Source organism: Podarcis muralis, chromosome 15, assembly GCF_964188315.1.
Source record: "Podarcis muralis chromosome 15, rPodMur119.hap1.1, whole genome shotgun sequence".
Classification (NCBI taxonomy): domain Eukaryota; kingdom Metazoa; phylum Chordata; class Lepidosauria; order Squamata; family Lacertidae; genus Podarcis; species Podarcis muralis.
In genome coordinates this window covers 44694164-44721252 of record NC_135669.1, presented here as the reverse complement: position 1 = coordinate 44721252, position 27089 = coordinate 44694164, and the positions used below count along the sequence as shown (strand labels likewise).

The window sequence follows — 27089 nt, the reverse complement described above, 5'->3', positions numbered from 1 at the left end:
GAGAGTTGACTTAAGGTAAGAACAGTAATGTGAAGGACACATACAGTGTCCCCAACGCTTTGCCCCCTGGGTCAAGATGGTAAAGCTCCCCCCCCCCCCGAAGGCCAGTACCTGGCCTCCTGTACATTTATCTTGAAGCTAATTGGACAGGCAACAGGGAATACTCACAATGAGCTGCAAGACAGGATTATTAACATTCTCTCCTTGCATCATGGCCTGAAAAAAGAAAGAGACAGCTGACTCCTTTGAGCAAGAGAGGGTGAATGGCCTGATCTCAGCAAAAGGTTTCCTTGGACTAAATGAAGTTTTTCATTCCCCTGGAGCAAGGATCAGCACATTTGCAGGTGGTTCCCCAGGGAGGCAATTCCAGCTTCCCCAGCCTGCAAAAGAAGCATATCTAGGAGACAGGGAGTGGGGAGCCTGCAGCCCTCCAGTTTTTGGCACCCAATGAGAGCCAACCTTTTATCTGCGATTTTAAGTTGTTTAAAACTGTTTTAAACATTGTGTTTTAATTGTTGTAACCTGCCCAGGAAACTTATGGTGAAAGGCAGGTAATAAATTATAGTATTTTTCTGGACTACATATCACTCAAAGTAGACCCACTGAAATAATAATAATAATAATAATAATAATAATAATAATAATAAACAACTTTTATTTGTATCCCACCCTCCCCGGCCAAAACCAGGCTCAGGGTTAAAAGACTAAGCTATTCATCACACGTTAATGAAAAAAGGTTTACAGTGGTACCTCGCAAGACGAATGCCTCGTAAGACGAAAAACTCGCAAGACGAAAGAGTTTTTCGTTTTTTGAGTTGCTTCGCAAGACGAATTTCCCTATGGGCTTGCTTCGCAAGACGAAAACGTCTTGCAAGTTTAATTTTCAATGCATTCCTATAGGAATCCGTGCTTCGCAAGACGAAAAATTCGCAAGACGAAAAAACTCGCAGAACGAATTAATTTCGTCTTGCGAGGTACCACTGTACTTTGAGCAGGGCTAATGCTTGATACAACTCTACCCTGTGTCGCCTTGAGTGGGATATGAACAAATAAATAAAAATAAGTCTCTCTCCCCTTGCAGTTCTTCCTCTGGAGCAGCTCTCCCATGAAGGCTGCCAGGGTTGGAGGGGGCAAGGCAGGTGGAAAGAGCCATTGCCAGATGGAAAGTCTCTCTCCCCTTGCAATTCATATTCTTCAGTAGCCAGACATTCCAATGACTGTTCTGTACTTTAAAAAATGGTTTCTGATGTTTTTATGGTGGCTGCAGACCACCCTGGCAGGGTAACATACAAATAGGCACATGCACACATAAAATGCCTACGATTTAGGGATTACAGTGGCATCTCGGGTTAAGATCTTAATTCGTTCCAGAGGTCCGTTCTTAACCTGAAACTGTTCTTAACCCGAGGTACCACTTTAGCTAATGGGGCCTCCTGCTGCCGCGCGATTTCTGTTCTCATCCTGAAGCAAAGTTCTTAACCCGAGGCAATATTTCTGGGTTAGCAGAGTCTGTAACCTGAAGCGTCTGTAACCCGAGGTACCACTGTATATGCAAGTATGTAAAATGGAAAACATACTACACGTATAAGCAAACTTATGTAACCAATTGTAAGTTATGCACGTTCTTGCATACACACACACACGCACACACGTGTACTTTCGTGTATTCCCGAACTGGATTTCTAACCACGTGCAAATACATGAATATTACTTGCAAAGTCGCCAGGAAAGCGCTAGAGAAACGCTCCGCGCGTGGCGGCAGCGGCTCCCGCTCGCCTCAGCCTCACTACAAAAAGCCACGGCCGAGGAAGCGGGAGCATGTGCCGAGTGCGGCCCCCTCCCCGCCTCCCCTCTCACCGCGATGGCCCCCTCGCTGAGCCGCGCCGCCATCCCGGCCTCCTCCGCTTCTTCTTCCTCGCCGATGGCGCTTCTGAGGAGAGCGGGGGGGGGGGCGGGGCCGGCCTCCTCGTCCCGCGCGCGCGAGGCAGCCGCCGCCTCCTTTCCCTCCGTCACGTGCCGCTGCCGCGGAGGCGCCATTGGCCGAGGGGAGCCTGGTGAGGGCGGAAGGCGGGCCCCGGAGCCGCCTCCCCGCTTCACCGCCGCAGCCGCGCCGGGCCCTCCTCTCGCTTTCGCGCCTTTTCGCGCTGAGGGGGAAAAACAACGGGAGGAGGAAAGGCGCGCAGATTCTGAGGCGCCTCTGGTGGTCGGGGCGGCGGGGGCGAGAAGACTGAGGGGGGCGCCGAACAGCCTCCCTCCGCTCTTTCTTGGTGCGGTCTTATTGCCGCCATTGCTATTATTATTATTATTATTATTATTATTATTATTATTATTATCCTCGCTCAAGTAGCATGATGGGGTTGTGTCTGAGTTTTAGTCGGACTAGAGCCCTTCTCTGACAGGCGAGGGGCCGAGAGATTTCAAGCCGCCTTGAGCCTCTCTCGGGGAAAGGCGGGGTACGAGAAGCAAGAAGGGCTGGTTAGGGAACTGGGTACAACAATTGTTCTCCTCCCCTCCTTTTGCAGCACTGCTATTATAGTTCTGTTATCAGTATACTTACAACTTACTACTCAGCCTTCACCTTCAGGTTCCAGGGTGAGTCACACCAGTTTAAAATTCTGAATTAAAAAGAATGAAAACACTGCAATCACAATGCCAGGCTGAGTATGAAGTGTATGAATATTTGTGAGGGTGGGTAGAGAGAAAGAGAGCAATGTTCAGTTCTGGCTACCCCCATTTAAGAAGGATATTGAGAAGCAGGAACGAAGGTGACCAAGATGGCAAAGGGTCTTGAGACCAAGCCTGATGGGGATGTTTAACCTGGAAAAGAGGAGATAGAGCCATCTTCAAATATCTCAAGGGCTGTGTCATGTAAGAGGAACATGCTTGCTTGCTTCTGCTCCAGAGGGTAGGACTCGAACCCATGGCTTCAAGTTGCAAGAAAGGAGATTACGACTCAACATCAGGAAGAACTTTCTGACCATAAGGGATGTTCAAAGTGGAACAGTCCCCCTCAGAAGGTGGTGGACTCTCTTTCATTGGAGGTTTTTAAGCAGAGGTCGGAAGGCCTTCTGTCATAGATGTGTTGGTTGAGATTTCGGCATTGCAGGGGGTTGGACTAGATGACCCTCGGGGACCTTTCCAACTCTACAGTCCTATGGTTCTATCTCAAGTGCCAGGGGGAAGAGGTGTGGTTTCAGCATAGGATGAAAGCTCTGGGGGTGGAATTTGTAGTGCTTTTTGGAGCATTACCATTATTGCTGTCATCGTCCTTGTCCTGCTTCTTCTTCCCTCCAGGGTGACAAGCACCATACTCACCTGCCCCAGCTTTACCTTCACAACAACCCTGTGAAATAGGCTGCATGGTAGGTGTGGGGGGTATCTTTGGGGGGGGGGAGGGATGTCCGTAGATGCCATCACAGCCCCTGGCCGCAAGCCATGCTGACTGCTGGAGCCAAGAAGAATTGGGAGCCCAAAGGCATTTGAAGGGAGAGCCACAGCAGGTTCCTCATCCCTGGTTAGCACCCAGAAGCACACCCTCATATGTCTCTGATGCAAGAGATTTTTTTTTAAATGCCCAATTTATTAGATTATGTATTTTTGTCATTATTAGAGTATGTACTTTTGTGTTTTTATACTGTATTGTAAACCGCCCTGTGATCCTTGGATGAAGGATAACTTTAATAAACTACTACTACTACTAATTTTCCACCTGCTCTGGTCTAAATTCACCCTCTGTTAAATCAGGTATCTTCAACCTTTTCAAGCCCAGGACCCACTTTTAACACAAATGTGCATTTGGGGCACTATTCCTAATTTTTTACCATATATTTGCATTGTAGTAGTGCTATTGTTTTAACCTACCATTGCAGAGGCTTGCACTAGATGACCCTTGGGGCATAGCTGTCAACGTTTTCCCTTTTTTAAGGGAAATTCCCTTATTCCAAATAGGATTCCTCTCAAGAAAAGGTAAAAGTTGACTGCAATGCCTCTGGGTCCCTTCCAACTCTACAGTTGTGTGATTCTATGACCCACAAGTGAGTCCCAACCCACCAGCTGAACACCAGTGCATTATCAAATAGCTGTAGATTGTGTGGCCTCTAAATGGTTAATCAAAATTTGGATGGATTTGTTTCTAGCTTATCATGGACTTACCTGTGGAAAAATGGAAGCTTTACATTAGCCAGAAACTGACTTCGCTGCAGCCATTATTGAAGGAACAACTTTGTCACTCCATGTCGCTCAGGGACAGCTTTCTTCATTCCTTGACTCTCTTGCAGTAAGTAACTTTGAGTGACGTGTGTGAATATTTTGCTGAGAAGCCTGCATGCTGTTTCTCTGCAGTTCGGGTTCTGAAAAAACCCAAAAACGTTGAGCTAGCTGCTTGACTATGGTGAAATTTAATAACGTTGTTAATTTGTGATTGTTATGCGGTGCCACGCCATTCATTTCTCGGAGGGGAGCATGTTGCAAATAATGACAGCGAATCGTGGAGAGAAAAGGCAGGAATGGCCACCAACCTAGATGGCTCTAAAGAAGATTAGACAAATGCATGGAGAGCACTGTCAATGGCTAGTGGCTATGATGGCTGTGCTCTGCTTTCGCAGCTGGGGGTAACAGTACTTCTGAATACCAGCTGCTGGAAATCAAAGCAGGGAAGAGTTGCTCTTGTGCTCAGCTCCTGCTTGCAGCTTTCCCACAAGCCACTGTGAGAACAGGATGCTGGACTAAATGGGCCCCCTTTGGTGGTTCTTATGTTCTTGCATTAGATTATAACAGCCAATACCAATTGTATTTGCTGCCTGATATGTATTCCTGTAGATGGGCACACAAACTAATGCCATTCCTGCTCTCATTTCCTGTTTTGACAGAATTCTGTGACATCTCTAGTGCTGACTCTCCTGCACACCTGTCTCAAATCTCTCCCCCTCTCTCTCTTGCTCTTTTCTCCCTCTTGTAGTCCTGAAGATGAAGAGTATTTGCTCAGGCTGTCCAGGTACTATTGTGTGAAGAAAGATCCTAAGATGACTCTGTCCTGCAAGGAGGAAGGGAACAAATGGTTTCGAAAAAAGGAGTATAGAACAGCAGCAGTACTCTATTCCAGGGTAAAGAACTGGGGCTGGATGAGGGCACTCAACACCTATTTGTTTGTTTGTTTGTTTTGTTTATTTTTATCGCCCCCCCTTTCCACTCAGAGCACCCTCAGTAAAGCTTACAATATAACACAAATAATGCAAAAATACACTGAAATCCATCTAGCATATTTTTCCATGTATAAGATGCCCTCATGTATGAGACGACCCCTATTTTTTTGAACCCCAAATTAAGAAATCAATATTTTAAACACCAGGCAACAACTTTGATATTTCATTAAATACTCAAAGCACGGGGGGAGGTGCACACATGGGCACCAGCCCAAGCCAGCCACATGAGATGGACAGTGGCTTTGGCGGTTCCGGCAGCTTCTTCACAGCAGCTGCAGGAAGTTGAATGTTTTTTTTAACCCCTGTGCATTCACCGTCCCTGTAGAAGATGACCCCAATTTTTAACTTCTTTTTTTCTTTCAAAAAACATCGTCTTATTTACAGAAAAAACGGTAATCTAATATATATTTTGCAAAGTTGTCTGCATTTGGACACCTCTTTGAGATAGGTAAAGGGACCCCTGACCATTAGGTCCAGTCGTGGCTGACTGGGGTTGCGGCACTCATCTCGCTTTATTGACCGAGGGAGCTGGCGTACAGCTTCCGGGTCATGTGGCCAGCAGGACTAAGCCGCTTCTGGCGAACCAGAGCGGCACACGGAAACTCTGTTTACCTTCCCACCGGAGCGGTAACTATTTATCTACTTGCACTTTGGCGTGCTTTTGAACTGCTGGGTTGGCAGGAGCAGGGACTGAGCAACGGGAGCTCATCCCGTCGCGGGGATTCGAACCGCCGACCTTCTGATCGGCAAGTCCTAGGCTCAGTGGTTTAACCCACAGCGCCAGTTTTGCATGGCTGTTCCTGAGATCAAGGAGCATGTTTTTGTCTTGTGTTTGGGTAGAACTGGATGCCCTTTTGTATCAAGATGATGGACAGAACCTTTCAAAATGGAACTTAGCTCAGTCTTACATGGTCGTTTCTGAGATCAAGGAGCAGGTTTTCATCTGTGTTTGGAATCAATTGGATGGTGTTTGGATAGCAGACTGAAGCTTTCAGCACTTCACTGATTTTAACTACTGATTTCAAAACTGCTCTGCTTCTTTTGTTTTCTTAGAAATCCTGAGCAGTGCCACGTATGAGACTGCTAGTATGTTAACAAAGCTAAATCATAGCAGAGCAAAAACTATAACGGGGAGACTAAAAGCCATCAAAGGGGTGTGTGAGAGAGAAAGCTTGGGAGTGAGAAGCCATAAAAAGGATGGGCCAGGCAAATCCCAACCTAGGGCAGGGAGTTCAGCATTTTGGGCACTGCCACAGAGAAGGCCCCCATCAAAGTCTTTCCCACTCATAAGTGAGATGGGTGTGAAGGGGGGGTGTAGTGGTTAAGAGCGGTAGTGGTTAATCTGGTGAACCGGGTTCACGTCTCCGCTCCTCCACATGCAGCTGCCGGGTGACCTTGGGCCAGTCACACTTCTCTGAAGTCTCTCAGCCCCACTCACCTCACAGAGTGTTTGTTGTGGGGGACGAAGGGAAAGGAGAATGTTAGCCGCTTTGAGACTCCTTTGGGTAGTGATAAAGCGGGATATCAAATCCAAACTCCTCTTCTTCTCTTTTGAAGGCACACCAGTGCATTTTGCCTCTGCAGTTAGCTGTGTCTTGTGGCTGAACTGAGGTTCCAGCCAGAAACCTCCCAGCTCTTGCCCTTTAGCCACTCCACTTATTTTGGCCTCCTCTTTCTCTGATCTTTCCAGGCACTGTCCCACGCAGAGGCCGGCAGCCCAGAAATGGCAGTGTGTTATGCCAACCACTCGGCAGCTCTTTTCCACCTGGGTCAGTTTGAGGTGAGTTGGGGCCAACCAAGCATCACATTGTCCAAAGCCATTGTTTCCACTTGGAGGCCCGGCAGTCAGAAAGTCACGTGCCCCCAGAAGCAGAACCATTTGCTTTGTGTGTCTGTGTGTATAGTGCAAGCACTGCAATGTGTAGGGCTCCCCCACCTTTGGGGAATCCGGGTTATGGCTTAGAGTTAGAGCATTGTTCTTGCATTCCGACAGTCCCAGGTTCAACCCCTGGCTTTTCCAAGAAGGGCTGCTTCTGCCTGAGCCTCTGTCAGTCAGTGTAGATTTTACTGAGCTAGATGGCCCAATATTCTCACTCAGCATAATGCAGCTTCCTGTGTTTCTAACATGGTAATGCACTCTCTGATTCTGAAGATTGTAAAAAAGCTCTCACTGCTTATTGTGCCTGACTGAGGTTAACTGCAGGATAGTGATTTCCTGTAAGTAGAAAGGTGAAAGCTTGGGGGAGCAGGGGTGTGGGAAGTATCATTAACGTGTAAGCACTTCTGGGGGAAGCCATTTACAACACAAAGAGAAACTTGCACGGTATACATGGCACTTGTAACTAGCAAGCTGGCAAGTGGTGGGGCAGATGAGGACCTAGTTGTAGCTGTAAATGTAATAAGAAAGTTGAGCAACAGAATAAGCAGAGCTTAGGACATTGTAGTATCCACAACCCCCTTTTCAAGCTTTCAGAAAACCTTTATTTTCCCCGCAGGTTTGTTTGGAGGACATTAAGAGGGCACAGGGAGGGGGCTACCCAGAAGAACTGCTCCCCAAGCTGTTGCTGCGGAAGGCAAACTGCCTCCTTTCTCTAGGTCGATTTCAGGAGGCGACAGAAGCCCTAGACAGCATGGAGGAGAAAATGTCTGCAGTCCAGAGTCTGGAAGCTGCTAGCCATCATGTGCTGCTTAGTAAATTCAACCAGCTGAAACTCAAAGCCTGCAAAGGGAAGAGTGGTTCAGTCTGTCAGCCTGCTGTGTCTGACAGGATCCAGAAGGATTTGGAGCCCTGGGAGGAGAGCAGTAGGATTTCATGTGCCTCTGCATCAGTGAGCTTAAACTTCTCTGCGTGCAAAGGGCGCCATTTAGTTGCAGCCAAGGATATCCTTCCTGGCGAAATCTTAGTGAGGGAAGAGGCCTTTGTAAGCGTGCTATGCCCCGGGGAAAGCCTCTTGCTTCAAGGCAGTGCAGAGGCCATGTTGAATGGGCAGCCAACTAACGAAGATCTTCACTGCCACCATTGCTTGAAGCAGCTGCTGTCGCCTGTTCCCTGCCAGGGGTGCAGCTATGCCAAGTACTGCAGCCATGCCTGTGCCCAGCTGGCATGGAGGACCTACCACAGCAGAGAGTGCTCCTTTGGGGGACTGCTTCTGACATTGGGAGTGTTCTGCCATGTCGCCTTAAGATCGGTTCTGGTGGCAGGCTTGGCAGAGGTCAGCACTTTAATAAAGCAGTCACACACAGAGGAAGTGGTGACAGAACCTGTTGCTGAAGCACCAGCTCCCAGTGTGGTTGTAGAAGAGAACTTGGCCTCCTCCATTCCTGGCTGTGATGCTGATGGGCGGTACAGCAGTTCCTACCAAGCCATCTTCTGCCTTTTGCCGCACACTGAAAAGCACAGCCTTGAGCTCAGGCTCCTCTGCAGCCTGAGCGTTGCTGCCTTGTGTAAGAGGCTTGGAGAAGCTGGTCTGGAGGCTTTCATTTCAGGGAAGAGCACACCTGAAGACAAGGGAGGACCAGAAGCTGGCAAAGCATGTCCTGAGTGGGAAGTCCCAGGGGAGGCCATGCTGAGGCACATGCTGCAGCTGCAGTGCAATGCGCAGGCAGTGTCTGCACTCCACGTGTCAGGTGAGTACACATGGGATTGCTCTTTCTCATGCTTGGACTCCCTAGAGGAGATGAGCAGAGTGTGTTATACATGAGGAAGCACTTTTAAGAACTGGAAGCTGTAAAGGCCTCCAGATTCTTCTGGCTGGGTTCTCTCCTTCACTGCTAAAGGCAGTAAATGCCTCTGAATACCAGTTACCACTCACATGATACATTTCATTGGTAGTGAGAGGTATTGGAGGGCAGGGTGTGGTTGGTTGGCTGCAATGGGGTTTGTTTGCATTTGTGAGGAGGGGAGGGCTTGTTGGGTCAGGGAGCCAGATTGATTTGTATGCTGTTGGTGGATTCTTTTTGTCTTGTTGGGCTATGAAGGTGATTAAGGGGAGCCATACCAGGGTGAACGCATCCTCTTCTATTTATCCCCTTGTCAGTTTCAGTTTATTGGTTAGCTTTTCTAGGAAGGGCCTATCCTGAGCCAGGTGCCACCCTTTGTTGACTGCAGCGGGGGTCGCTCAGGAGTTGGCTTCCTTTGGGTGGGTCGTGTATTTCTTGTAGGAAGGCAATGTGTGGTTTCATGGTGTTTGCGTGGCGAGTTCCCGCCCCCCACCAGGATAAATAAAGACACGAGACACCATAATTTAAGGTTAATTGGGCGAATTAGGCCACAACTTTATTGAATTCAGGAATGAGAGGCATTGGCTTAGGCATTAGTCCTAGCGACTATCCGGCTCCAGCCCATTTGCTGGAGACATGGGGAAGGGTTAACACTATAACGGGGGAGTCTCCTGCCGAGGCATGTCGACTAGGAGTTCCCCCGGGTCACCGCTCTGGGGCGTGCCTTTGGCCCACACCTCCATAGGCTTCGGACAGGGCCACGCCCCCCGGAGTCCTTTAACGGACTACCCTTCGCTCACTGGGGGGAGGTGATGGCGTTCCTCCCCCCCACACACATCCTCTTAACCCCTTCTTACCAATGCCTACCGCCAATGCCGAGAAGTTGTGACGAGTTGCTATGAGGTAGGCGAAAAACCAAAAGGCTAGAAATTGCCAATTGGGAAAAATTACTTACAAGTTGGTTTCCCAGTCCCCTCACATTTAGTGTAATTGCTTTTAAGCTAGCCATTTGTTGTCTGTTTTACAGGATGATTCCCTTCTAACCTGTCTGGGTTGTCCTGTGTTTCTCACTTTATATTGGCTATTGAACCTAATGTGCTAATATATAGTGTGGTGGGTGGGGGAAGAGCAGGGGTTAGTGTTAGGAATGGGCTGAAGATTGGGGGGGGGTAGGTTATAGAGAGTAATCTTTATGTAATTATATAGGTGTTTGTTTGGGGTAGCTTAGACCATTTGGCTCCCAGCCAGTTGGTCCTGTGTCTCATCTGGCATGAATGGCCTTGTTTGAGAACAGGCTGTCCCCCCTTTCACTTGCAATAGGGGTGGGTCAGTGAGATGGTGCCAAGCGCCTTTGTGGCACTTGTGTTGGGTGTAAAATTTATAAAGAATGTTGTCCGCTGGGCCATTGGTGGGGTGCTCCCAGTCCTGGTGGGGTTGAGACCACTGGTGGGGCTGGGGGCTCTGTGTGGCCTCCCTGGTTGTCGTCCCCCCACCAGTGGTGGTGGCAGTGTTGGCACGGGGACCAGCCAGGTCCAGGACCAGCCAACCCCCACCCCCCGGTTGGTGCTGGCAATCCTCAGGTGCTCCACTCAGCCATGGTGCTCTCACCATCTTGCCTTGTTGGATGTCCAGCCAGCCTCTTCTGATGTTCTTATGGATTCCTCTTGTCCCTAAAGGCCTCATTGTCACTTTCACTCAGGGGCTGAAAATGGGCCGGTAGCTAGCAGCAAACAGGTGCGTGTGGCCACAGCTCTCTACCCCGTGGTCAGCCTCCTGAACCACTCCTGTGAGCCAAACACCAGCGTGACTTTCAGCAGCAGAACTGCAGAGGTCAGAGCTTTGCAGTCAATCCCAAGAGGGCAGGAGATTCTCCACTGCTATGGTGAGTAACTGCTATCATTTGGCTGAGGAGGGGGCCAGGTGAACTGATGCCTGGAAACCCTGTCACGCTTCTCTCAAGAGAAGCCAAAATGTACCAGTGGCGTAGGTCTTGGGATCTTATCTTGCTTGTACGCCCTCCCTTTCCCTTTTCTCCCTCCTTGACTGAAAACGGGGCTTAAGGGCCTCATGCCTGCAGATCAGCCTCATTAGTTTCTTGGTGATGCTGAAGAAGTTCTGGGGAGCTGCTCTCAAATTCCTCAGGATGCTGGAATTTGGAAAACAACTTCTCTGCTTCTTTCCAACATTTCAACATGCTTTTTGTCAAAACGATTACAGCTGAGTTCTACGATTTTATCATTTTTATTTCAATAATTTTTTTGTTTGTTTTGTATTTGGGATTGAAAGTGAATTTGAGAACCCAGCCAACTGATGAGCAAGATATAAATTTTTAAGTAGTTAGCACAATATCGCATTTCTGGGTGACCCGAGTGCCTGGAATTTTTCCAGCTCAAGAAAGCTCAGGCCAGAGTGAAAGGTGCACACAGGAAGGCACCAAAAGAGCCACGCTCTTGAAAGTGTCCAATTATTCATTTCAGTTATTTATATCCCACCTTTTCATGATACAAATCATACCAAACAACAAAAAGCCTTAAGGTCCCCCCTGAGGTGGCCGTCGCCTGCCTCCTGCTCTCTCCTGGAATCCTCCCCGTAGGCGAGTTGATAGTGGATGAGGACCCCATGGGACAGAGAAGGGGGAAAGTGATTGTGCCTGTTCAGGGCCAAACTCAGGGGAAATAATCCTTCTGGTTTTGCAGTGGGAGATGGCATGCTGTTGGTCAGCCTCACCTCTCCAAATATGTTTTACAACCTTTAAAAAATTGACCATGCTTATTTCCTTTAAAAGCTTTCCATTAAACATTAAATTGAATGAAGGCAGCGTTCTAACTCTTTTATACGTTTTTAATGGCCATCAACCTGCCCACGTTACTGGGAGGGGCAAGACCTGAGAGCTCAAATAACATTGGGGTTGCTGGCAAGTCTGCTTGTTTCTGGCAAAGCAAAGGCAGCAGGAGGAAGCTGGTCTCAGAACCACAGAAAAGCGTGGTGCGGGAGCAGTGGCTTTGATCTGCTTTTGCAAGCACCCTACACTCCAGATCAGCTTCCCCTTGTGGCTCCTGTGGCTATTCTTTGTGTCCTCTCTCAACAGGGCCTCACAGGTGCAGGATGGGAGCTGCCGAAAGGCGTAAGCGGCTCCTTTCTCAGTATTTCTTTGAATGTTGCTGTCTGTCCTGCTTGGAGGAGCTGCAGCCCAACTCAGGAAAGAGAGCATCCTCCCAAGGCGGTCTCTTCCGTTGCCCTGCCTGCCACAAGCCCATGCAGCAGGTAATGCTCTGACAGGGTTGCTTCTGCGGTATTGAACGGGGCAGCTGCATCTTTGACTGGGGGGGGGGGCACAGCCCTCCAGTTTACAAGCTGAGGACGTTCTCCGCTTATGATAGTTAAGAACGTAAGAGCAGCCCTTCTGCATCAAGTCTCAGGCCTCTCCAGGCAGGCATTCTGTTCCCATGAGCCAGCATGAAGGCAAACAGGCCTTTCCCACTGTCGTCCCCCACCAATTGGCACCTAGACATGGAAGAGGCATAGTATGGCCACTGCAGCTTCTGGACACCAGTCCACGCTGTGGTGTGCTTGCCTGGTGGTTTTAGCCTTCCTCGCATCCCTTTGCTTTCCCCTTTCATGATATAACTAAAGGAATATTTGAAAAGGAATTTCTCCACACATAGTTGTGGAACTCACTCCCGGAAGAGGCAGTGATTGCTGCCAACTTGGATGGCTTTAAAACAGGATCAGACACATTCATGGAGAAGGAGGTGGCTATTGATGGCTGCTAGCCAGAATGGCTGTGTTCTGCTGCTACTGCTGGAAGCAGTAAAGGCCTCTGAACAATTGCGGTTGGTTGGTTGGTTGGTTGGTTGGTTGGTTGGTTTTTTAAATTCATTAAATTTTTATACTGCCCTCCTGGGAAACACAAGTGGGGGGAGTTGCTGTTGCACTCATGTCCTGATAGCAGGCTTCTTCCTGAGTTGGCTGTTGTGAGAACAGGAGGATGTACTAGTTGGGGCCCCTGATCCAGTTACGGTGCCCTTCTTAACGTTTTTCATTGTGAGAGTAACACTCATGTCATTTGCTGCAAAGACACTCAAACCGATTTTTGCATAAATTGGGCTGGATCTTTGCCTGAGTCGGTTTATGGGGTGCCCTTTCCCCCCCAGCACCATGTGGCTCAGGGGTGTGATGGATGAGGCTCTGTAATGTGATAGAAACAGGGAGCTGTCCGGTGGGTTTTTCCAGGGCGCAGAGGGTTTGCTCCATTGCTCCAGTGGGGCCTGCGAAGTACGAGTTCATGACGATCACTTCCAGCATCAGCTCTGTGACCTTCGACTGCAAGCCGAGGCGGCCTTGGAGCTTCTGCAGTGTGGCCACCCAGGTGAGCATCTTCTGCAACAAGTGCCTGTGCTGCTGCTTCCTCACTGACCGGTTGGCACAAGTAGAAATGACCTTCCCTAGGATGTCGTGTTCCTGATGACCACATGGGGGCAGCATTGTTGTATTCAGGCTGTTCCCTCTTAAGGAGCCGCCTTTTGGGAAATACTGAAGGGGAGAGGCCAGATAAAGTGTGAGGCTTAAAAACACCCAAGAAACTCAGGCAGGGCCTCTCCCTGGGTAGCTTGTGTAGCTAGAAGAGTCGGGTAGGAACCAGGAAGCCCTGGGTTTAGCTACTGCGTTTCTGCCATACCTTTCTGCAGCCTTAAGAGCCACTCAAGGCATCTCACAGCAAATCGGCCCTTAATAACAATAAAAACAAAAGGTGACACTTTTATCTGTCTCGACAGCAAACCTGCACAGCTGCACATATGCAAAACAATACAGAGATCTTAACAGAAATCTGCCCCACAGGCCTCTTGTGAATATGGCCAAGGCTGTCATGTGTCCATCTCACAATTGCATTGGGCCTGGGCCCAATCTTGAATTTCCAGATCAGTCGATGGAGCTGCTTCTGAAATGCAGGTTGGATGCCAAAAGATTCCTCTCTCCAGCGCACTTGATGGTGGGAGAGATTGAGGATCGCCTGGCGCAGGCCTACGTCACCCTGGGTAAGGTGCTCTTTTAAACTAAAGGGGGAACCCTTTTTGGCTCTGCCAGCCAGAGCCTTATCTGGCCCCACCCCTGCAGACCAACTTTGATGCGGGGGGTGTCCTTGCATGGAGAAACCCACCTGCTAATCACATGATAACAGATGAGTGACAGGTAACCTGTCCGGCCCAACTGTCAAAATCCCAAGCGCTCCGCTGGCTGTCAGGCCCTTGGGAATCCCAAGCAACGCGCTTTGCAATCCCTGTGCAGGCAATACAGCCTGCTTCAGCTCTCCTGCCCATCAGCTGGTCATAACTGCATATATCCCTAGCACATCCCCCACAGCATTCACTGTCTTTCTAAACCAAAAAGGCCCAAATGCACCAACCTTTCCTTGTAAAAATGGTGTGCCAGCTTTTTCATCATTTTGTCCTCTTTCAACACCTTTTGCCAGCTCTCTGATATCCTTTCTTGAATCAGGGTGACCAGAACTGTGTACACTATATTTATTCCAAGTTTGGTTGCAACAAATAATTACATAAGGCATTACGATAAGTGCAGTTTTATTTTCAGCCACTTCCCCAACATCCTCCAGTGTGGAATCTGCCTTTTTTTGACACAACCAGACTCTGAATTATCATTGTCCTTGAGATAACCACGGTGACCCCAAGCCCTGCCAGCTAAGATCCCCTAAGTCCGCAAATATGGAGTTAGGGGTGGGTTTGTTTGTTTGTTTGTTTGTTTGTTTGTCTGTCTGTCTTCTCCAATATGCATCACTTTGCACTGATATTTGGCAGTTTGCACTTGGGTAATAAGTTTGCATGATTGATTGATTTTGCAAGGTTCATATAATCTTAAAATGGGAGCTTGGCAGCAGGGCTGCGATGATAACAGCCCATGAGATAATACATACAGGCATACAGGCAACCACCATTGCTTAGAGCTAGAGCCCTCCATAATCCGTAAATAGATAGCATTTAAGATAATGAGAGCATGAAGCAGTAGCTGTGAGGAGGCTAAGGAAGCACTCTGGCGCCCAGTGAAATGATCCCCACATTATTTCTCCTACCTCGCTCCCAATCTTTCCCAGGGAAATGGCAGGAAGCAGCAGGGCACCTACGCAGCAGCATCCAGATTGTGGAAGCCCATTACGGCCCCTCCAGCATAGAAGCAGGCCAGGAGCTCTTCAAACTGGCACAAGTCCTCTTCAATGGGTAAGTGCCCCTCCCCCGCCCCCTATGGTGGCTCACAAGGCACATGCTTCCGCATAGCAGTGGACAGGAGCAGCGGGCTTTTCAGAAGGAGCTTTTCAGCGCTGGCCTAGGGAAAGCAGCTGAAGGGTTCACCCAGAGGGGTTTTGTGGCCCACCCTGCATCCCCTTAGGGGCTTTGGAGAAAATGGACTTACCTGTGTCATAGGACTGGGAGGCATGTCTTGGAGTTGCCTCATCTGACCCCTGCCTCTATTCAAGGCGGAAAATCCAGTTCTGGAAGTGTCCGCAAGAGCCACCTTTTCACTGGAACCCTCCAAAAAGAGCCTGAGCACTTTGCTGTGTTACTCAAGGGCTGAATCACAGGGGAAGTTAATTGCATGTTAAGAACATGTGTATATTTTTAATGTAAATAGCAGCTGCTAAGCCTGGAAGCCATGTGGAGGGGGAGGTTTAGTTTTCCCCCCCCCCTCTCTCTCCCTCCCTGCCACGGTCAGGATGAATTGCTTTTCAGAGAGATTTTTGTCCAGATTGTGGACAAATTGCTGTTACATAACACAAAGTTCTTCCTAATAATTCACTCCCCAGAACCTCCATCCCTATTTTTCGCTGCCTCCTGCTCTCCCTCCCTTCAGCCTCTCCTCCTTCTGGGCTCTTCTTCATCTTGGGTGGCTGAGATTAGGTCCAGAGCTCAGCTTGGGGTTCTGTTGAGGGGAGGGAGCCATTGCTGCAGCCCTTTCAAGAATGCCTCCTTTTCCTCTGTGGCCAGGCGTGCTGTACCAGAAGCCCTGCACACAATCCAGGAGGCTGAGAATGTTTTGTCTAGGCACTTCGGCCCCCAGAGTACCCAGCTGCAAGAGCTGCAAGAGATGAAAGCCTGCCTGGAGGAGTTGCTCAGAGGAGGTGGAGCCTCTGTTGCCAGTGCAAGAGCCAAGATGTCGTAAGTGAGAAACATGCAGGCCGCCCGGTTAGGCTGCTGTTTGGTACCCTTGGCGGGGATGAAGACACCTGAATGATGGGAAGGACATGCCCTTCGTACTCTGGGCAGCCAGAGGCAGGAAGCAAATCTGTGATATTGGCAAACTTCATTAAACTTCCCCAAAGGCTTGAAAAACCATCCCTGCCTCTGCCCACTTGTTCCAAGGAGGACACAGAAAGTTGCCTTGTGCCAAGTCAGACTTTTGGGCCAACAAACCCAGGATGATCTCCTCTCATAGGCAGGATCCCGGGTAGAGAAGGGCTTTTCCCACTGGGAGTTGGAGATGGTTGGGCTGGAGCCTGGACCTTTCCCATGCAAAACATGCTCTCTTCACCCCTGAAGCAGCAATCCTTTGCCATGAAATTTTCCTCAGTGCATTGAAGGTGGTGGCATCAAGTACATGCTTTGGGAGGGGGAGATGCATCTGTGTCTCGGGGGGGGGGGTGAGTGGGAAAAGTGGGGTCCTCAAGTCACAGGATTGGGAGGTACCTGTTGGTTCATAGAGGTGCGCACACACAGGTCAGAGCCCCTCCAGAGGTACAGGCGGGACTGCTGGAAGGCAACCCCCTCCCCCAAAGCACACACAGGCTTCTCTGGATCCCTGGGGAGCAGGGTATTGCCTAGTGGTGAGAACATTGTGTTGGACACTGGGAAGGAAAAACAGGGAACAGAGGTAACTTTTCTCTGCTGTCTCTTCCATCCTTCTCAATAATTCTGTCTCCCCTGGTATGCTTTCTCTGTCACCAACAAGATAATAAACTACTGAGACCCACACAGTTGTTCTTGGGGCATGTTTATTGCAGCACATAAGCATAAACAGTTGTGGGGCACAGCAAGAGTGCAACAGGGCAGTCGGGCCCCACCTACCTACCCCCAACCCATTTCCTCCCCGATGACCACAGGCTGTTCTGATGGGGTTTGGGGGGGGTCTAAGCACTCCGAGGGTCCAGAATTTTCCCAATAAAAAGGAGAGTGCCTGTGTCATTGTCCCGAAGCACAAACAGGAAGGGTCTGTCCAGGTGGTAGTCTATGGCGAAGTTCAGGGGTCCGGTCATCTCTGGAGCAGACACAGGGCGTGCGCCGTCTTCTCTGAGCTCAAGGACTACTTTGTGCTGTGCGTGGGTGAGCTTGACAGGCTTCACAGCGATCTTGCTGAAGTCGGGAGTCGAGAAGAGTGCCTGGAGCCCTGTGAGGAAGGAGGATGTCTCATTAGCTGGGGGGAGAACTGGCCGGGGGTGCAGCCAAGCTGCGTCTCCTGGGCTCCTAGCCAAAAAGAAGAGAGCAACACTGACAAACTAAGGAGAGTTGGCCCGCAAGGAAGATCGGTGCTGACATGGCTGGACCAAGGCAGTGCATGGGAAAAGAGGAGGCTGCTTTATCCTGAGACCATAAGTCCACTGAGCTCAGCCTGGTCTGGGCAGGACTGGCACTAACGCTCCAGGGTTTCAGGCAGGGAGTCCATCCAGGTATCTGAACCTGAGACCTTCAATATGCAGGACAGGGGCTCCACCATAGAGCTGTGGCCCTCAGTGCACAGTCCAGTTGGATGGAAGTTACATGAGTGATACTAGACCTCTCGCCATCCAGTAAACTAAAAACTGGCACCAAGGGTCACACTGCTTCTTGCAGTTGCCCTATGGCTGCCACAAGTGCAGTTTACTTGTTCAGAAGATTAGACGGGTTCACTGGAAGAGTAGAGGAAGCAGCCTTAGACCAAGCCATCTAGCGCAGCAGTGTCTGCACTGACTGGAAGGGAAACAGCCCACCTGGAGACTCCACAAATTGAACCTGAGGCCCTTCTTCAGGCAAAGCACGTGCCCATCCCCAACGTGGACAGAGTCTCTTTGTGTCCATTAGCTTCGGCAACTGGGAATGGCCTTCCATGTTCAAAGGCAGCCAGTGCAAAAATAAGGGAAGGGAAGGGGCTTGTAACCTGCAGTGCTTCATCCACCCTGCTGGGTGCATCTATTTTGCCAAGTGCAGCACTGCACTGACACTCTTGCCCCCCACCTCAGCTGGGCTGGGTACATACGCATTTCCTGGAGTGTGCTGGCAAGGTTCGTCTCAGAGGTCATCTTGAGCTGGGGTAGGCTCAGCACCGCCTGGACGGTCTTCAGCTGCCTGTCTATGTCATGAATGAACTCGGAGGTGAGGCTCTCTTCAATCAGCGTCATGTTTTGGGTCACACTCTGGGGCAGGAAGAACATGATGCTGACACTTCCTGCCAGGGGTAGCTGAGCAATCTAGAAATGGGAGTCGGAGAAAGTGAAAGGTGTTAGGTGCTGACATTTCAAAGGAGTTCCTCCATCTGTGCTCCTTGCAGGGCTTTGAGCCACTTGCTCAGCCCAGGACCCCGCCCCCCAAAGAACGTTGCAGAGTGAGCTGTCTGCCCCACTCTTACAAAGGTAATTAATTTCCCTCTGTTCATTCATGTCTTAGCCATCATAGATGGCTTGAGAAATGTTGCCACGGCCCAGGGGATCCTGTTTGTTCCCAGCTTATGCTCCAGAGGAGGATTTTTGGATGTGTTTGTCACTGGGACTATGGGTGCAGCTCTTTGGGAAGCAAAAGGGGGAGTTGTTGACTGAGCAACAGTCGTAGGCAGGTGGAAACTAGGGTCTTGGGATGTTTAGAAGGCTTGAATCCTGCCTACACACATATTTGCACATGCACACATATATCCATGGGGCATTTGTAACTGCAACACTTAAGAACACCCTTCATTCTCTATTGCTGCAGCTGGCTAGGGTCCTACCACTTGAAGAGAGGCACTTTTGAAAATGAAAGATATGGCCCAATCAAAGTTGTTCTCAGTGCATAAGCTGCAGTTTACAATCCCTTCTTTTTCATCCCCAGCTTCCAAGTTTAGCTTGCAAATGTGCTGCAGAAATTGACATACAGTGGTACCTTGGGTTAAGGACTTAATTCATTCTGGAGGTCCGTATCTAACCTGAAACTGTTCTTAACCTGAAACACCACTTTAGCTAATGGGGCCTCCTGCTGTTGCATGATTTCTGTTCTCAACCTGAAGCAAAGTTCTTAACCTGAAGCACTATTTCTGGGTTAGCGGAGTCTGTAACCTGAAGTGTATGTAACCTGAAGCGTATGTAACCTGAGGTACCATTGTACTTGCAAAATTTGCAATTCTTCATGAACCAAAACAACCCCATCTTATGTAGCCTGGTTCTCCTGGCCTTCAGCCCAAACAAGCAATGGATTGTGCTGCTCTCTGACTTGGACCTCTGAGAGAAGCCACAGGGTGGGAGGGACTGCTCCAGATGTGTGAATGAGTTGCCAACCTGCAAGGAACTGGGGAATCTTTGCTGGCCAGTTTTAGCTTATAGCAGGGCAGAGCCACCCACGGAGGCACAGCATTGGCACACATTTATATTTCAATAGCATATCTATGCAGAGGTTCAAATCCATCCTCAGGGTGGATCTTGGGCAGATGGCAATATCTGGCCGCTTCTCAGTGGCAGCGTTGCTAAACAGGAATGGCTTCTTGGGAAGAAGAAGGGGACAAGGGCAAATAACAAATCTGGGCCACTGAAAGTGCAGCAATTAATGATGTTGTTGTTTGTATCCGTCTGTCTTGAGAGACAAAGGAATGCGCCTTCAGAGGCGAAGTCAAACCACTAGCAGCACCAAAGTGACTTCCCTGGGGAGCAAGTCTGGGCAGTATATGGAGGTCCTGGGCTGCCCAGAAGACAAGATGCCTCTCTCAGCCTCATTTATGTGGTCCAAAGGAAAGCAGAGCAATATGTTTGACGGCAGGAGTTCCTGGAAGGAGGCGTACAAAGCGCCATCCGACTATCTTAAGGACTCCGCTCCGGACTTGTGTAGGGTTTACTCCCGAGTCTTTTCTTCTCCTGAAGATATCCCACAAGGCAGTGGAGGTTTAGGACCAGACTTTTCCTTCTAGATAGACTGCCTTCCCAAGTTGACAAACCCCACTTGCTCCTCACCTCTCTACGGCACGTGCTGAAACTGCCTTCTTGACCATTGGCCCCACTATTGCTCTCACCTCCTCTCTCCGCCAGAGCCTGTCTTCACATCCAGGGGAAGTCCCTAACTCACTGAGGGTTTGAGACGCTTTGGCTACCCTCACCTAGTTTAGTCAGCCAAATGAAGCTGTTCCCTTCTTGTCACAAATTTAGTGAGGCAGCAACTGGTGAAGGAAAGCCTGCCTGCCCTTATACTGTGAAGCAGGCAGGGAGACCCTTTCTGCAGGGTCTGCTCCCTGTACTGACCTTGCAGTTGAGCTCAGAGTCAAAGCCGTACTTGAGGATGGCTTTGGGATCTGACATCATGGGCACTTTCACCGTCCGGCCCTCATCCAGGTGGAAGTCCTGCAGCTTAGTCAGCCTGGTGTCAAACCTGGTGACCCACTGCCCTGTTAGAGAAGGTGAAGAAATGTTATCGAGTTCCTAATTCCCTCTTCCTTCGAAAAGCTTCAGCTGGAACAGTGACTCCCCCTGGGGAGAAGCAGAAGACACAGCCCAGCCTTCACCCTCCTCTGTGATCCTAACCTCAAGGAATTGGCGACACCTCTTGTCACTCCAAGGCGACCGCCACTGGACCTTACCTTCTCCTTTCCTTGAGCACCTCTCTCAGCAGGTCTCCCCTTACCTTTGAAATACGCTGCCCCAAGGAGCAGGATGCTAATTCCAGCAGGGATCTCGCCAAAGAACCTTGTGACCTTCCCGCCGGTCCGCTGCTGCACCCAGTTGTTGATCTCTTGCAGGTCTGCCCGGGCGTTTCCACTCAGCACTCTGGGGCGGACTCCGTAGGCCTTGTCCAGCTCATTCACAAACCCAATTTTCATTTTCAGCCCTAGGGGAGTGGGAAGGGGTGAGACCAGAAAGCTCCTATCCTGCTCAGTACTTGGAGGTCTTAACAGCTTGTACTCATGCAGCCACAGATGTGGAGGCAGCCAAAGGTGACCTGGTCCAGCCTACTTGTCTAGAGCCACTTGCCCAGAGGCAGCCAATGAAAAAACCCTTCCAGGCACTAAATCAGAAGTAACTTTAGCAGTTTTCAACAGGAACTGTTTCGTAGAAAACAGTGAGAATCATGCAGAAGGGCTACAACAGCAGCAAGAATACTTATCGCAAAGTATTGGAAGACAGAAGAACTACCCACCTTGGAAGAATGGCAGATGAAAGTTATAGACTATATGGGACTGGCAGAGATGACTGGCAGAATCTGAGACCAGGGGAAAGAGACGGCAGAAGAAGATTGGAAGAAATTTAAAGACTATCTTAAGAAATACTGTAAAATTGCCGAATGTTAAGACGATGCTGATTCTGAAATTAAGGGGTTGCTAGCTGTAATTATTATGTATATATGAAAAGAAAGCTCAAAATTTAATAGAAACTAAGGGAAGGATTTGTTGAAGAGAATTAATTAGAGAATGGAATGCAGTAAGGAGAGGTATGAGGAGGTCGGGAAAGTAAGTTTCATGAACATAAGGGAATGAAGTTATACATGTGGTTTTTTGCTTTTTTGTATGTATTTTTGATTTTCTTTGTTGCGTTTTTTGTGATTTTTATGTTTTATAAAATTTGTGAAAATGACAATAAATATCTTTTTTTAAAAAAAAAAAAGAGAGAGAATCGTGCAGAAGGCAGGCGTTAATTCTGCCTTGGGCTTTGAGGCTGGGCTGGTGCTCACTGGCTCCAAACAGCCTGGGCCAAATTGCTCATGAGACTGACGGACTTTTTTATAGAGTGGCTAGGTTAGGCGGCGCCTGCTGCCCAAATATCCAATCCTACCAAGGCAAGTGGGTACATCCTGCAAGTACGGATGATTTGATTTGGGGACCAGAAATTGCTGCTTGCTGGACCATGTTCCCCGTGGCCGTCCACTCTGCCTCTTTGCCATCCCCTGTGACATGGGGACCAAGGTCACAAGGTTTACTTCTCTCCATGATGAGGCGGAAGACACTCTTCAGGCCTTTGGAGGGAGCCGCCATGGTGGTCAGGAGCTCCTTGTACGTGCTGTGGATCCCGGCCTTGTCAAGCATGTCGTAGAACAGAGCACGAGAGATTATACCTTCGGTCCGTTCTCCTGCCCCTACGAACCACAAAGAAAAAGGCCTGTGAAATTCGCCTCCCCGGGATGGGTGATGTTAGGAAAGGATGGAAGAGAAATGAGCTCACCAAGGGAAATGCCAGAGAGAGCAGTGGCAATGCTGAAGGGGGACAGCAGGACGTTGGCGCTGGGAGCCTGGCTGGATTGCTGGCGGTACAGGTCATAGCCAAAGTTGGAGACGGCAGCTGCTAGCTTGTTGAGAGGGCTCTTGAAAAAGGGGTCCTCCTCCTCAGCTCCCTCTGTGTTGTCGGGTTCAGGATCCTGTGAAAGGCAAAATTTGCTTGCTCAGAACTGTCCCGTCCCTAAGACTCCTTCCATTTGTCTGAATGCCTTAAGGAGAGCCTTCGCTGCCACCATTCCCTCCAGATGTTTTGGACAAGGGTTGATGGGAGCTGTATTCTAAAACATCTGGAGGGCATCAGGTTAACTGAGGCTGCTGTAGAAACATCCTAGGGACTTCTCTACAAAAGCGAGAAGGCAGCATATGGTTTTTCATCCCCAGCTTGCCATGGGCTAGGTTATGCAGCCAGTCCCTGCCCCTTTTTGCTAGTTTTTAAACAAAAGGGGCAGGGACGCGGGTGGCGCTGTGGGTAAAAGCCTCAGCGCCTAGGGCTTGCCGATTGAAAGGTCAGCGGTTTGAATCCCCGCGGCGGGGTGCGCTCCCGTTGCTCGGTCCCAGCACCTGCCAACCTAGCAGTTCAAAAGCACCCCCAGGTGCAAGTAGATAAATAGGGACCGCTTTCTAGCGGGAAGGTAAACGGCGTTTCCGTGTGCGGCTCTGGCTCGCCAGAGCAGCGATGTCACGCTGGCCACATGACCCGGAAGTGTCTCCGGACAGCGCTGGCCCCCGGCCTCTTAAGTGAGATGGGCACACAACCCCAGAGTCTGTCAAGACTGGCCCGTACGGGCAGGGGTACCTTTACCTTTAAACAAAAGGGGACATGCAGAATGCCTCAGGGGTCATGTTCAGTATTTTGGGAGGAGCCCTGAAGCCTCAGACAGACCTGTGGGCTGCTCCTGGTACCAGAGTCCTGGCTTCTGCAGGAGATGGCTAGGAGTCCCAGCCACAGAAGAACCACCAGATGTCGCATGGCGGGGCCTGGAAAGGAAAGAACGAACAAAGTTAACTGCTGTCCCCCTCAGCCTTCTCTCTGTAGCTGGAGCTGCAAATACAGGACAGAGCACTGAGGCAGGAACTCATTCCCCAGGACTTTCATTTAAAACAAACCAAGAAAATCTCACTTCCTGTTTCATTAAAGAGAAGACTGCGGTGGGCATTGGCTTTGGTACTTGCTGATGTCTTACTAACTGCCCTGCTCCCATGAGCCAGCAGAAGCAATAAAACTACAAGTAATATTTACTATTTCCACCCCCCTTGTGAATATTCCAAGCAAGAAACAATGCAAGAATCACAGCTCAAGTCCAATGCTTGTCACGGTCCTAAACATGAATCAAAACCTTGAGCTTTTAACTTTGCCCCAGTAGCAAAGCTGAGAATTCCTCAGGAAAGACTTCCCAATTTGTGCAATAACTCCAGACCAGCAATTCCTTGGACTGCCACAGGCACCTCTTTCCCCCATCGTGAGTCCTTCAGTCCTACAAATGGACTGGGGCAGGGGAAGCAGACCTCTTGTTTTGCAGAAGTCTGGCATGAATCCATCACTTGTGTTTGCAGGGGACAGACTTAGATAATGCTGCATCCAGTCCAAAGGGTAGCCTGCAACCCCAGCAGACACCAAAGCCATGTCCCTGAAAGCTGGCGCCACAAGGGCGATGTGTAAATAGTAGTTAGGTCTTTAAAAGGCTACAATTAAAGGGAAGGCAGCCAAATCACCAGGATGGCACAAAAGTCTCAAATTACTGCAGATCTAGAGTGGTCATGTCCCAAGCATGCTTTTCTCCCCACATGTGATTCCCAGCCACTGGTATGGAGAGGCATTTACTATTTCCAATAGTGGAGGCAGAACACAGCCATTGTGGCCAGCAGACATCCATAGCCCTCTCCTCCTCTGGGCATTTCTCTAATCCTCTTTCAAAGCCATCCAGCTTCATGGCCATCCCTGCCTCCTGCAAGAGCGAGTTCCACAGAGAAGGGTTTTCTTTCCTCTGCTCTGAATCTTCCAACATTCAGCCTAAGCCTCAAGCTCTAGTCTTAGGAGAGAGAGAAACTTCTCTCTATCCATTTTCTCCACACCAGGCTTGGTTTTAGACACCTCTATCCGGTCTCTTCTTAGCTGCCCTTTCCAAACGTTGCCCTTTCCTGAGCCTTTTCCAGCTCTCCAATATCCCTTTCTAGTTTGTTTGACGGACTACTGTATTTTAATATTTTGTTGGAAGCCGCCCAGAGTGGCTGGTGAAACGCAGCTAGATGGGAGGGGTATAAATAAATAAGTTGTTGTTGTTGTTGTTGTTGTTGTTGTTATGAAGCGACCAGAACTGGACACGTATTCCAAATGCAGCCACACCATAGATTTTTATAATGGCATTATGTCATTGGCAGTTTTATTCTCAGTCCCTTCCCTAATTGTGCGAGGTGACCAGAGAAGAACTAGAGAGAGAGAGAGAGAGAGAGAGAGAGAGAGAGAGAGAGAGAGAGAGAGAGGTGTGTGTGTGTGTGTGTTATGCCTTATTTAGATGCAAATGGCTATTGGCATGTTGGTCGTAACCCCATTCCACACTGGGGAAGAGGGCCTCAGAAAGGAGATGATCATGCTCCAGCTTGATCACCATTGCCAGGCTGAGAATTTCCACATTTGCCAAAAACCTATGCTGAAACGCTGCTTGCTTGCTTGAGTGGGCCTAGACATCTGGATCCCATTAGCACAAAACTTAAGCACACAGCCAAAATGAGAAAAATAAGAGCTACTACTTTAGCCAACATTGGGTGGTTCCTGGGACAGGGTGGTCCACCCCCCCCCCCTTTGTAAGTTGCTTCTATGAAGGAGAAGAATCTAGACTCTGGACCTCTCTCCCCACACACACACACCAGAGGCACCTGAGGCAAGATAAAGGGACCTGTCAGATGAGGTGGTGGGTGATCTCTGCCATCTGCAAGTCTGAAATAAAAAGGCAGGTTTCTTTCTGAAAGGTGGACTGCGGCTTTGTTCTCTCAGGGTGGAATTTTTGCAGCTGTCAGAGGATCTGCCATTAGCACCCTGGCGCCCTGGGTAGGATTTACAAAAACAGTCCTATTCTTACAAAATCTCACACTGGGACCTTCTTTCTCCAAGTGAAAAAATGGAGGTGTTGCCTGGCTCTTAACTGATGCTGCCTCCTGGGCAGAACCAGTGGAGCTGATGGTGCTTTCTCTCAAACTCTCATTTGGTTTCTGTTGCAGAGACAATACTTCTAAAGTAGGGCACAAGTTGACGGAAGAGGGTGAAAAAAATAGACATTGCTCCCCTGTCCCCCACCCCACCCCAATATGACCTTTTTCCCCTTTTGAGTTTTCCCTTCCTGCTGCGCTGCGCTCTACGCCCCAAAGGAAAGTAGCCTGACACCCACCCACACCCCTGGGCAGCTGGAATAAGCTCCTTACCTCAGGCTCCTGTCCTCCACTGCAGTCCTTCTTGACCAGGCGGTGTGTGAGCGTGTGTGGAGCTTCACATCTGCCTGGGCTGCTGCTGCTGTAGCTGCCAGCCCACAGGCTATCCCAGCCCAGCCATCAGCAGGCTTCAAGTTACAGCTCCCCTCTTAAAGCAGCCTCCTTTTGTTTTCCACACTGCATGGACAGCTGTGCTGCAAGGCAGAGCATAAGAGCCTGGCTGCTGGATCAGGGAGGCGTGAGAGACCCATCTAGTCCAGCATCCTTTCCAGGACCCGAGTACAAGAGCACTCTCCCCTTCTATGGGGTCAGCATAATCACCATTGGCCAGTAGCCATTGGCGACCCCCCTGCTTCATGAAGCTTGGCCCAGGCTGGAAAAGTGGAGCTTAGCAGAGCCAAGATCATCTTGCCAGCAGACAAGTCCTGGGATTGGAGGTGTGCTGCTAGCATGAGGTGGGGTGGAGTCTTAATTACCCACCCTGCACACACATAACATGCTTTGTGGGTGCACACTCTTGTATTTATTCAAATGCTGGGACAGATTAATAATTAACCAACCAAGTTTTATTTCTTCATAACCCAGATGCTAGACTGCTAAACACTTTTCTTACATTCTGCTACTTTGGCAAAGTTTCTCATCCTTAACCCTGCAAAGATTGGCTTGAAAGTGTGGGCAAAACCTGATGATGGCAGAGAGACGAAAGGGCTCAGCGGTCAGGGCTTTGCTCAGTTATTTGCTTCTGCCCAAGGAAATTCTGTTGTGGCAATAGGTAAACGACCCCTGGATGGGGTGTGGTGCTCATCTTACTTTTCAGGCCGAGGGAGCTGGCGTTTGTCCACAGACAGCTTTCCGAGTCATGTGGCCAGCATGACTAAACCACTTCTGGCACAACGGAACCCCGTGACAGAAGCCAGAGCGCACGGAAACACTGTTTACCTTCCCACCACATCGGTACCTATTTATCTGCTTGCACTGGCATGCTTTTGAACTGCTAGGTTGGCAGGAGCTGTGACAGAGCAATGGGAGTTCACCCTGTCGTGCAGATTCGAACCACCAACCTTCTGATCGGCAAGCCCAAGGGGCTCAGTGGTTTAGACCACAGCGTCACCCGCATCCCTTTTACCTTTACCTTTGTGGCAATAGCCTAACCTTGAGAATTCTTCCTCTGGGTGCCACAGTCCCTGGCAGTGGGATTCTAAAATGAGGAAAGAGCATCTTATGCCATAGACTGCCAAGCCAGTCTGAAGACTTGGATGACGCCTTCCTAGAGCAGACTGCCACACATTCAAAAAGGAGACATATCGTAGTCATGGAAGATTTCAA

At 49.5% G+C, this 27089-nt stretch overlaps 3 protein-coding genes across 9 annotated transcripts in view; 1 reads left to right on the top strand and 2 right to left on the bottom strand.

Annotated features, from left to right (window-relative positions):
* Positions 1 to 3282, bottom strand: part of RPA1 (replication protein A1) — a 36721-nt gene extending 33439 nt beyond the window's left edge. Inside the window, exons 1-3 of one of the 2 annotated variants that reach the window (XM_028707343.2) lie at positions 3277 to 3282; positions 1858 to 1900; positions 169 to 216 (exon numbers count right to left, since the gene is read on the bottom strand). In XM_028707343.2, the coding sequence (XP_028563176.2) occupies positions 169 to 216; positions 1858 to 1890 (81 nt within the window). In that variant the 5' untranslated portion in view covers positions 1891 to 1900; positions 3277 to 3282. Of the gene's footprint in view, positions 1 to 168; positions 217 to 1857; positions 2013 to 3276 lie in introns of those variants that run through there. The other variant, XM_077919244.1, reaches the window with a different exon arrangement.
* Positions 2091 to 16264, top strand: SMYD4 (SET and MYND domain containing 4). 6 transcript variants are annotated; one of them, XM_028707337.2, is made up of 12 exons: positions 2091 to 2267; positions 3295 to 3362; positions 4137 to 4276; positions 4958 to 5102; positions 6892 to 6981; positions 7697 to 8828; positions 10621 to 10803; positions 12010 to 12185; positions 13155 to 13290; positions 13841 to 13957; positions 15028 to 15151; positions 15917 to 16264. In XM_028707337.2, the coding sequence occupies exons 2-12, from the start codon at positions 3360 to 3362 to the stop codon at positions 16089 to 16091; spliced, it is 2421 nt and encodes an 806-aa protein (XP_028563170.2). In that variant the 5' UTR covers positions 2091 to 2267; positions 3295 to 3359; the 3' UTR covers positions 16092 to 16264. The 6 variants fall into 6 exon arrangements, with proteins under 6 accessions (XP_028563170.2, XP_028563169.2, XP_028563172.2 ...); XM_028707336.2 differs by having other exon boundaries at positions 2091 to 2592; XM_028707338.2 differs by lacking the exon at positions 2091 to 2267 and adding an exon at positions 2995 to 3017.
* A 639-nt stretch (positions 16265 to 16903) lies between these two features.
* SERPINF1 (serpin family F member 1) lies at positions 16904 to 26102 on the bottom strand. Its single transcript, XM_028707347.2, has 8 exons — positions 25758 to 26102; positions 23224 to 23318; positions 22288 to 22480; positions 22046 to 22201; positions 20756 to 20959; positions 20377 to 20519; positions 18159 to 18369; positions 16904 to 17312 (listed from the first exon to the last, which is right to left on the bottom strand). The coding sequence occupies exons 2-8, from the start codon at positions 23308 to 23310 to the stop codon at positions 17056 to 17058; spliced, it is 1251 nt and encodes a 416-aa protein (XP_028563180.1). The 5' UTR covers positions 23311 to 23318; positions 25758 to 26102; the 3' UTR covers positions 16904 to 17055.
* Between the last annotated feature and the right edge of the window lie 987 nt (positions 26103 to 27089).

Bases quoted from the DNA above. Each gene is read 5' to 3' on its own strand.
- SMYD4 (XM_028707337.2), top strand. The intron at 13,958-15,027 runs GTAAGGTGCTCT...AATCTTTCCCAG, and splicing joins GCAGGCCTACGTCACCCTGG to GGAAATGGCAGGAAGCAGCA. The intron at 15,152-15,916 runs GTAAGTGCCCCT...CTCTGTGGCCAG, and splicing joins GCACAAGTCCTCTTCAATGG to GCGTGCTGTACCAGAAGCCC.
- SERPINF1 (XM_028707347.2), bottom strand. From the start codon at position 23,310: ATGCGACATCTGGTGGTTCTTCTGTGGCTGGGACTCCTAGCCATCTCC. The intron at 20,960-22,045 runs GTAAACCTTGTG...CCACTCCCCTAG, and splicing joins CCGCCTCATCATGGAGAGAA to GGCTGAAAATGAAAATTGGG. The intron at 18,370-20,376 runs GTCAGTACAGGG...TCCCATTTCTAG, and splicing joins ACTCTGAGCTCAACTGCAAG to ATTGCTCAGCTACCCCTGGC.